This window comes from Brassica oleracea, chromosome C5 (assembly GCF_000695525.1).
Source record: "Brassica oleracea var. oleracea cultivar TO1000 chromosome C5, BOL, whole genome shotgun sequence".
Classification (NCBI taxonomy): domain Eukaryota; kingdom Viridiplantae; phylum Streptophyta; class Magnoliopsida; order Brassicales; family Brassicaceae; genus Brassica; species Brassica oleracea.
Window position 1 is genome coordinate 11,531,160 of NC_027752.1, and position 11,232 is coordinate 11,542,391.

At 40.7% G+C, this 11,232-nt stretch overlaps 1 protein-coding gene and 1 long non-coding RNA gene across 2 annotated transcripts; one reads left to right on the forward strand and one right to left on the reverse strand.

Moving 5' to 3' along the window:
* Window positions 1–3,148: 3,148 nt before the first annotated feature.
* On the forward strand, window positions 3,149–4,008 carry LOC106344519 (zinc finger BED domain-containing protein RICESLEEPER 3-like). The gene is made up of 2 exons (XM_013783883.1): window positions 3,149–3,712; window positions 3,802–4,008. Exons 1-2 carry the CDS (start codon window positions 3,149–3,151, stop codon window positions 4,006–4,008), a joined length of 771 nt encoding a protein of 256 aa, XP_013639337.1.
* Window positions 4,009–5,320: 1,312 nt separating this feature from the next.
* Window positions 5,321–6,985, reverse strand: LOC106294553. Its single transcript, XR_001260866.1, has 2 exons — window positions 6,844–6,985; window positions 5,321–6,748 (listed from the first exon to the last, which is right to left on the reverse strand). It is a non-coding gene; the product is annotated as an uncharacterized LOC106294553 (long non-coding RNA).
* Window positions 6,986–11,232: the final 4,247 nt, after the last annotated feature.

Sequence of the window (11,232 nt, forward strand, 5' to 3'; positions counted from 1 at the left end):
CCTAAGATATCCCATTCACATACATCTATCACCTTAACCATTCACTTCTTTCTAGCAACCTAGCTCACATTCACAATCATCACTTGGGACATCACAGATCAATCACACAAACATCATTCATTAATCATTCATCACAGCAACAAAAGGCAGTCCATTAAGTCCTATTTAACAAGATGAGTGTTCTTATGCAACATGATCCATTCATCTAGCAACCTAGCAATCATCATGATCTATCAACCTAACTTTCACACAGGGTCTAATCAGACCTAATTCCAACATAAAGAGGTATAGGGAACCATGCGAGAAGACTGGGTTCAAGCCACCTCACCTTAGCCTAAATCTGAATATGGATCTGAGAACAAAAGGGAAGAGGGAAACGAGATCTGATCACCACACACCACACGGCACAACCACCACCTCCACCACTACACGGCGCCGGCGAGGAGAGAGAGAAGAGAGAGAGAGACGGCGCAGAGAGGGAGAGTTCGACGGCTAGGGTTTCCGGCTTCCGGAGATTTTCTGCTGAGCTCCGCTTCAGTTTGTGAATGAGACAAAAGAGAAAGGGAGGCTGCCTATTTATAAGAAAAGAGGAGGGAAACCTAGGTTTATAAGACAAGTGCGCCGTAGAAAGGCTCATCTCTCTTTAGAAAATTTTGGGCTAGGTTTTGGGATGTTACAATCTTGTCTATTTTAATGCGAAGTGATAGTACAATACTTATAAGATTAAAGAGCGGTAGTTGATGATAATTATAGTAACCCTATCGGATAAGATAGAGCTGTCAAATGGGTGGGCTTTCCATTGGTTGCCCACGTCCATATTTATATGGGCTCTAATTGGTAAAGCTCGTTTTCCGTGTGGGTTTTAAATGGACAGAAATGGAAAACCACTTGTTTAGTGGGTAATTATGGGTTTGGTCATTTTGGTCGTGGGCCGTCCAATATTTTAAAATTGCTAGGGTTTTCATTTGGGGAAAAAAAAAATCATTTCCCCGATCTCTCTCTTTTGGCTCTCTCCTACGGCGACTCGAGTCAGAGGCCACCAGATCTATCTCCGTCTCATTAGGGTTTTCTCTCCGTCTCGTCTCCAATCTATCTCCGTCTCATCTCCGTCCGTCTCGTCTCCGTTCATCTCTCTCCGTCTGTCTCGTCTCCGTCCGTCTCTCTCCGTCCATCTCTCTCCGTCCGTCTCTCTCCGTCCGTCTCTCTCCGTCCGCGGTCCGTCTCGTCTGTCTCTCTCCGTCCGCGGTCCGTCTCTCTCCGTTTGTCTCCGAGATGGGTTTTATGAGAGTTGAGATAGGGTTGAATCATTTAGTGTGAGATACTGATTTATGTTGTGGGTTTAGGGTAAAACGTATGGTTTAATGTTTAAAAGGTTTATTATTATGACATGGCTGGACAATGGCTCTGACTGAAAACGATAACTAAAAACGTACGGTTAGATGCTTGATGGAAACGGCTGTTCGTATATGGTTTTATGTTATGGGTTTCACTTGTTTAGTGTTTTTTGTGGTTTCACTGATTTACTGTTGATTTATGAGAGTTGAGATATGTTCAATTTACTTCATAGATTCGTTTATCATTCTCTGTTGTTACGATGATGTTACTTCATAGATTCAAGCTACTTCATAGATTCAAGCAGTGATTATAGCTAATAAGTTAACTCAACTACGGTTCTGTTGTTTTGTTGATTCATTTTACTTGTTTAACTTGGTGTTCTTTACTCGTTCGCATTCATTTAATCTTTTACTGATATTCGTACGAATTTTGTGGTTTTGTTCCACAGAGACTCCACCTGAAACCCAAGACAGACACAGTTTCTTTGATAAACATTCCATCTTCTTCGACTGCCTCATTGACCTCAGGTATCTTCCTAAAACTTTAGATTCCCATTTGACATTAAACTTTGTTACCCTTTGATTCTCTTGATGGTCTGTTGTGATTATTGTCTGAGTTTGTAAAAATATTAATATGTGAATCTCTGTGACTACTGTCTGAGTTTGTAAAAATATTAATTTTGTATGTACTATTAGTCTCTTGATTCATTTTACTTGTTTAACTTGTTGTTCTTTACTTGTTTCAGGATGGAAAATGAAGAGGATGTTCTGAACTTAAATGAAGATGCAGACTACATGAGTGGAGATGAGCTAATGGATGAAAATGAAGATGATGATGAAGCAGTAGCAGTGGTGGATACTCTCATGAGCACAGCTGAAACCCGCAGAAAAAGAGGAGGCAAACACAGACACTCCAGATGCTGGAAGCACTTTGTTATAATATGATAGAAGTATCCAGATGGTACAAATGACGTCGAGTGCAAATTCTGCAAACTCAGCTACTGTTTAAACCTACGTAGGAGTGGAACTTCTAGTATTTCTCGGCATATGAAGGTCTGTAGTTTGAATCATGTCCCTAGTACACCTGGAACTGGTAGGAAGATAGATCAGATTGTGTTTCGTGAGTTGATTGCGGTGGCGTTGATTGAGCATAACCTGCCGTTCTCCTTCGTTGAGTACAGAAGAGTCAGGGAAGCACTCTATTATGCGAATCCTAGAATAGAGTTCTGGTGTAGGAATACAGCTGCTAGCGACTGTCTGAAGATATATGAGAAGGAGAAGCTGAAACTGAGACAGCAGTTGAAAGACATTCCTGGAAGGTTTTGCTTGACTACTGACCTGTGGAGAGCTCTTACAGTTGAAGGGCACATGTGTCTCACAGCTCACTACATAGATGGAAATTGGGATCTGAAGTCAAGGATCATTGACTTCTGTGCGTTTCCTCCTCCTCATACTGGTGGTGCCATAGCCATGAAGATAGTGGAGTTGTTGAAAGATTGGGGGCTAGAGAAGAGAGTCTTCAGTGTCACCGTGGACAATGCTTCATCAAATGATAACATGCAGTCCATTCTCAAGAGGCAACTTCAAAAAGATTTGGTGTGCAATGGAGAGTTCTTCCACGTTAGGTGTGTCGCTCACATTCTGAACTTGATAGTACAAGATGGATTGAGTGTTATTAGTGGCGCTTTGGAGAAAATAAGGGAGAGTGTCAAGTTTGTCAATGTGACTGAATCTAGAGAGAGAGGCTGTTTCAGAGTTGTGTGGAAGCAGTGGCTATTAAACCTAGAAATGGTGGTGTGTTGCCAGGGTTAGTCATGGATGTTGCAACAAGATGGAATTCCACCCATCTTATGCTAGACAGAGCCATCATCTATAGAGAAGCCTTCCGCCAACTTGCTGAAGTTGAGGCATGTTATCAGTTTTGTCCAAATGAATTGGAGTGGGAGAGGGCAGAGTTGATTCGCGATTTCTTGGCTCCTTTCGCTGAGATAACCAATCTGATTTCTGGATCTTCTTATCCGACAGCTAATCTCTATTTTATGCAAGTGTGGATGATCGAGAACTGGCTGAGAGGAAATGAGTTCAGTGGGGATGAAGTAATTTGTGAGATGGTGGCTTCAATGAAGCCCAAATTTGATAAGTATTGGGAGGAGTATTCTGACATCTTAGCCATTGCTGTTGTGCTTGATCCAAGACTGAAGTTTGCATGTCTGGAGTATTGCTTCACAACTTTAGATGCATCGACAAGCAAGACGAAAGTGGATCATATTAGAAAGAAGTTGAAGAAGTTGTTTGATGTTTACAAGAAGAACACAAGGAAAAACGTGGCTGGAGCTTCAAGATCAAACGCTGCACAGACCACTTTACCTGGATATGATGTAAGCTCTTTACTAACTTTGTTTGTTTCATTAAGTCTGAATGTTGTTGTATTCATTAAGGTCTGATCGTTAAAGTCTGAATGTTGCAGGGGTTTTATGCTTTCATTTCGCAGAATGTTGGTAGCAATGGAAAATTAGCTTTGGATAAGTATCTAGAGGAACCGATTCTCGACATGGCTTCCTTCGAGAAGATGGATGTTCTCTCCTATTGGAAAGAGAATGCCAACAGGTTTAAGGAGCTCTCAGCAATGGGGTGTGATGTTCTGAGCATTCCTATAACCACAGTGGCTTCATAATCATCATTCAGCATTGGAAGTCGAGTTCTGAACAAGTATAGAAGCTCTCTTCTCCCTTCCAACGTTAGAGCACTGATTTGTGCAAGGAACTGGCTAAGAGGATTTGAGTCTTTAGACAGTAAGTTCCTTGATCATTAGAATGTTCATAATGTGTTCGATAGCAATATACAATGTTATATACTGATAATCGAATTTGCTTAGGTGATGAAGTGGATTTTAAACCCTTGGAGGAAGTTGGAGAAGCAGTTAATGAAACAGGTCAAGTCTGAGTTTATGTGTAAGTTCTCATTGATCTACTTGCTTTGTGCATATTTGATTTCCGGTTAGGCAGTTGTGGAGATTATCTTTGACTAGTATGCATCTTGAACTTCCTGATTTTTTTAATCAATTATAGCTCGCATTAATCTTGTTGTTGTAGAGATTCTTGATTCTGGAATTGAGCTTGTAAGATGTATTGTATCATGTGAATGTGATGGATAGCTGATGGATCATTTCAGTGAACTAGCAAGCTGACGATGTTAAGATGCATATGATTTCTATACTCAATTTGGTTCGATTCTGATAGCATCTTGAATGTGTTTGTTTTTGGTTCATATTTGCTTTTGCATTTTGATGTTAACTGATGGACCTTTGTAGAGGTTATGGACTTGGAGGAAGATGAACTTATGGAGCTTAGAGTTATGAACTTATGGAGTTATAGTTTGTAATTTGTATGCACATATGGAGTTATGTTATGTATGAACTTATGGAGTTATGGTTTGTATAATTGCACTTGTGGAGTTATGCTATGTATGAACTTATGGAGTTATGGTTTGTATGCACTTATGAACTTATGGAGTAGACTATTTTAATCTTATGAAGTTGTACTTGTATTTATAGGTTTATAGATTGAAATTCAAAATTTTCTTAAATGGTTCTTATTGGACTCATGGCAGCCAATGTAAATATGGGTTTTTGTGGGTCCGGTCCTTAATAGACATGACCACTTTCTGTTCACAAACTATAAATTGGTAAACGGATATGGCCTAATGGACATGGGCTCGTCCATCTGACAGCTCTAGGATAGGATATGGCATGCAAATGAAGGCAAAAAAAGATGGCTTTCACGTAAATTCTAACGGTCACATGATAAAAACGACCAGTCTTTTTTGGTAACAGCGACATTACAGCTAAATATGGTCAAACTATAGGAAAATTGTTAATTCTCAAAAAAAAAAAACTATAGGAAAATTGTATACGTGTCGTTTTATTATCGGGGTCATTCTCTGACTGTTTTCATGTTCACTTATTGGCGTCTCTACTGCAACTGATATACTTTACAAATCAACTTTTTTGCTTACTTTTTATTTTTATTTTTTTAAGAAATAAATTTTATTCATCCCAATAAAGGGGGTTCAAATCCGGTTACAAGATCGATTTGAACAAAATCTCCCGAGTCAAAGTATTACAACCTAGCTTCGCCCACCCACTAAACCCGGCACATTCCGCTAAGCCATTTTTAAAATCCTAAGGAATCAGTTACCGTTCTCTACCATCGACGATGACCACAGGACCGTGAGGTTCTCCTCGTTGCCTCGGATGCCGGGAACTCCCGTGTCGTCTCTGGAGTAGCAGGCTCCCAATGAACTCCTCGAGCTTATAACCGTCACCAATCGATGAAGTGCTAGACGAGCACAAAGATGAAATAACTCTTACCAAGAGACACCACCTCCATTGCCGCCACGAACCGTGCAAGAAATCGGGTTGATGCCATCGCCACATCCTGTCAAAAAGCCTCCATCACCTGCAAGTAAAGTCAAGCCCACTGCCGCAAAGAACGAAAGGAACAAAGCGACACTCGGACGTGAGCTATAACAATCTGTTGACCCGAGACGACCAATGACTCCCGAGAATCGCCTCAACAAATCCAGTTATAGAGAACCGAGAGACCGTTTACTTGACTGTGAAAACCGAACTTCGGAGTCAAACAAAGCGATTTGACAATGAAACACCAAGAGGCTGCTCCGGAAAGGAAAAGGTCACTTCCAAACCAGAGAACCGGGCAAGACGCCATGAGAGAGATATCAGAAGCGAGGCAGAGCCACGAGAAACCATCCAGGAGCCATAGACGACTGCCTTTCATAGTCACTAACAACAACCACTCACGCCGGATACGAAGCCATGATACCATCTACTTCTGCGTATCACAGCCCCTGGCGCGCTTCCGGTGAAGTAAACCACCGAAACTCACTTGGTAACAAGCAGGAGGAATGGACCTCGCCGACGCCGGAGAAGACCAAGGAACCCACCACCGCTACCGAAAGACTCCACCATTCAACAGTCGACACCGCCGAAGTCGAATAGTAGGAGCAGACCTTTAAATCCCCTTAACGACGAAGGAATCCGACGGGATCTAAAAACAGATCTGGAAAATCGATCCCGCCATAAACCCTAAAAGCCGACCACACCTCCACTGAACCTTGAGTCCTCCTCACCGCAGCCCCAGAAAAAGTATGTGGAGCCAGAGAGAGACGCTCCTTGCGCACGGAGCACTCTCCGGAGCCACGTACCAAACCCAGGACAGCGAGCATATCAGAGGGAAGAGACAGACAGAAGAGCAGCAAAGGAGAAAACGAGGGAAGGGAGAGAGGCTCCTCCGGCGCCGGTACGCGCTCGGACGCACCTCCGGACACCGGAGAGAGAGCAGTGACGCGTCTGAGCTTTGTTGGTCTTGAGAGAGTTTGGATAGATGAGAGAGAGACTGCAACCGAAAATGTCAGATCTTATCTTTTTTTTTTTTTTTTTGCTTACTTTTTAAAAACGCACAAGTCATAACAATGATTATTATTCGAGTACCTGCCATTTACATTTTAATAAATTCTGCAATCAAAGAGGCGGAGACATGCATGCCGAAACAAGCATTCCTCTTCTGACTTTTCTCATCCACAATCTTTTAGCTTTTTGAATTCTAAGGTGATAATTTATTTTATCATAGCTAAGAGCAAATAATGTAAAGTATATGTCGATGTTTTTAGAAAAAAAGTGTAGATCTTATAGATCAATTATTGGCGGTATGTATATGTCTTTATTTGGTACGTTATGTAACCTTCCTATATTGTCGACCATTGAGAAACCTAAAATATATTCCATGCATGCATATAATTTAGAAATTAGAAAGTGTTATCATTTTTTCTATCTATATTGTAAAATCGTACTCGTAGCTTAAGATTCATACTAATATGATGCATTTATAATATTGGATGGCGCAGTGCTTTTTGGTTTTGGGAAATATGAAGACGACCAGTAAATTTTTCTCTGCAGGATAATTAATTTATGTGTAGTGGTTAGCGACTTCCAAGTCTGAAATTCAATAATTGAGTCAAAATTCGGTCAGCAAAATTACATGCGGGATGTAAGAAATTAATATAATGAGATGAATATATGTCTTGCGGGATGTAAGAAATAAACAGAGCTACACGAATAGATGTGTTTCTCTTAAATACATATTAGTAATTTATTGCTACAAAATAGAGATGAAAACTCATACTCCCTCTTCGAAAGAATGTTTTTTTTTTGGTTTTTTCTTGTTTCACAAAACTGTTCCTTTTTTTTTCCATCTGTATATTATTATTTAATGGACAAAGCCCATAAAGCAAAGCCCATTCAAAAGCCGACAAAATAAGTCCAAAGCTCAACCGAAAAAAAACTAACAAACAAAGGAAAAACTTAAAGGGCAAAGCCCAAAAAACGAAAGCCCACCACCGATTCACCCAAACACGTTGAAAAACACGTGTTAGAACCTCAACAACGAGGCCAACACGTGTCGTCATCTCCCATCGTCTTCTCCCCCACCGGAGAAACACGAATCGTTTCGCCGGAATCTCGCAGGGAAACACATGCAGCTTCCCATCGTCTTCATCGACCGAACTAAACTTCTCCTTGAAACCACCAGAATCACCTGGGACCACCACGACGAAAGAAACCTCCAACGACTATGTTGGAAGGTACGGGAAATCCATCGTCTCCAACACAAATCCTTGTGCTCGTTTTTCATATAGCTTCAATCTATCTAAATCGAGATCTCATCTAGGAGCCGAACCACCGAGCACAAGACCGACACTTCTACCCCTTCGGATCTGAACCGTAAACCATTCAAAACCACAACCCCGGTACCAGCGCCGACATCACCAGAGTGAAAGTGAGTCGCCGGAATCAACAAGCCAGCCATATCGTGTTGTGGGAACCACTATATGCTGGAACGAAAGCCCGTACCTCGGGAAACCTTCACCAGAATTAGAAACCGGTGAGATAAAGGGATGAAACTCTCTTGCTCTCTCTCTGAAAGAAATTGATCATGTTGATCAGAAAATCAAAAGAGAGATTGAGTTTTCCCATCATCTCCTCAGTGAAAGATTTTTGATAGAGAACGAAAAAGAGAGAGAAAACTCTCTGGTAGTGTCATTTTCACAAAAATGTTCCTAATTAGTTTAGTAGTTGTTTGAAAATGTCTAATGTGAGAAAGTAATATATAGTATAACCAAACGTTGTGTGAAATGTATAGAAAATAATTCTTAGAGAGAGATTATCATAGTCTAACTTCTCTCTCTTTTTTCAGATAAAAGTATCATATTACTTGGGATGCTTTTTCCCAAACAATTAGAGGAATATATCAAATATTGTAACATGTATTTACATATTTATGAACTTGAATAATCATTTTCCTTTTATCAGAGAACGTGAATACTTCATCATGTAATATTTGATCGCTTTGTGTGTCGAGTGGTCTATTCATCACATAATAGCTTGATAATTTAAGACACTAAAACTGTTTAGATCAATGTTGTAATTGTTTTGGAAAAGGTTAAAATAGCTGTAACAACCCGTCCCATGAACGAACCCAAAACCTCATCTTCTAAGAACATTTCCACGAACAAGTTATTAGCAATTGAGCTGCGGTATATTGGTAACAACTTGTCTTATGAAAAAATTGTTAAAAGGCGAAGTCTTGAATTCGAAAATCGCCAACTGCGCTAATAACCTATCTGGGGAGTCAATGAGAATTCACAGACAAAATGTTAGGATCGGTATTCTGCAGAGTCAATCTGGATCCGCGGGACGAGTTGTCATTATAGGGAAGTACTTGTATCAAACTTTGACAAAAATAAGTATTATTATTTTAGTTTACAATGTATAAAATACGCAATTTTTCTGACCGAAATAAATCTGATATTAATATGCTGTTATTTTTAAAAACTATGCTTGGAGTATTCTTATGCCAAGGGAGGCCAATCCAGCAAGAAACCATGTGTTAAGTGGCGTATATAAAACATAAGAGTGGAAAAGGATAAGGATCTAAGATCATATATATGTGACAATCCGCCCCGTGGGAACTGCCTGCCCCGTGGGCCCCAGGCTCACAGCGCTGCAGCGCACCGACCCCAACCCCTTCATTATGAGTTCTCTCTAACTCCATAATTAGGTTGTTGGTGAGCCTCGAACCCAGGACCTCACCCTTTAACAGCATTCCCACTGGACAAGCTGTCACCAATTGATCTGCAGTTGGCTAGCGCGTAGGTCTCATAGCTATTGAGTGATGAATTGTAGCGACCGTGACCCAATGTGGGAAAGCCCATTTGTTTTTATTAATTAAAACCCAAAACCCTTCTTTTTATTTTGTCCCACATTGGAAGTTTAGAAAACCTACATCCCTTCTCTTCTCTTATATAAGAAAATCCACCCTTTCTCATTATTCTCATCAAGTCAAAGTATTTCTTTGCGTGTGACGAGTTGTTGTTGAATTATTCGACGACCAGTCACTAGTGAATTTTCCTGTGGGATTTCTAGCTTCCGGCGAGATTTCTGGGTGAGCTTCCGGTGGGATTTCTGGACGAGCTTCCGGCGGATTTTTCTAGTAAGTTTGTCGCCTCCTTACTTCTAGTTACAGAAATCTATTTTAGAAAGGTTGTTATTTTAGGAAAGTTTCTATTTTAGGAAAGTTTCCATTTTAGGAAAAGTTCCATTTTAGGAAAAGTTTCATTTTAGGAAACTTTATTTTTGGAGAATCTGAGCCTAACCGCAGATTGTGTGGGGCGTGGGTGCAGAGACGTTTGCATTCGACGCAGCTTTGGAGGGCTGGGGTACAGAGACAGACTGTACTAGCGACACAACGTATGTATATATATATATATTCGTATGAGGAGATGCGGGGTGTATGGACTAGCTATATGCTATCATCGCATTGTTTGTGTTGTGTGATGCTTTAGGCATCTTGTTTGTTCATGTTAGAGCTAAACTTCCATAGTGGGAGTTCTATTTACTCAAGTCAGTGGTTTGCGTGTTTAGCATCCCATACCTCACTGAGTGACTTCCCTGTTGCTCACCCGTCCTATTCCTTCCCCTTGCATGTGAGCCTGACGAGCAAGAGTGATTGCTATTAGGCTGGTGCTCTGGGATTTTTATTTCTTTCTTTTTCAGACTTGCGGATTTTATGCTTTTATCGATATTTTCGGGATTTATTATGTTATTTGGATTTATGGCTATTTATTGGATTTACGACTTTGGAGTTGACTTTTGAGGAGTAATAAATGACGATTTCAGACTTTTTATTTATTTAAGTTATTTCGGAAAATGCGGGTGTTACAATTTGGTATCAGAGCGGGGATCCGTCCCGGCACTGACCCGGGACGGCGATTTATGGGACTCGGATTTCAGCGGTTTTCAATGTTTGTTGAGGATTCGGAATTTCAAAATAAAAGTGACACCCTTCTGTCCAGAATCATCCGTTTAGTAGTTAGCGTTTCTGACTTTTTCTTTTGGTGTGGATTAAAATCAAGTTTCTGTTTGTTTCCTTTTGTTTTCATCTCGTGTTCTTCTCTCCTTCGTATTCGTTGAAGTTTTTCTCGGGTTCCGTCTTGGAATTCGGGATGAAATCCGATTAAGTGGGGAAGAATTGGAACGACCGTGACCCAATGTGGGAAAGCACATTTGTTTTTATTAATTAAAACCCAAAACCCTTCTTTTTATTTTGTCCCACATTGGAAGTTTAGAAAACCTACCTCCCTTCCCTTCTCTTATATAAGAAACTCCACCCTTTCTCTTTATTCTCATTAAGTCAAAGTATTTCTTTGCGTGTGACGAGTTGTTGTTGAATTATTCGACGACCAGTCACTAGTGAATTTTCCGGTGGGATTTCCGGGTGAGCTTCCGGCGAGATTTCTGGGCGAGCTTCCGGCGGGATTTCTGGAC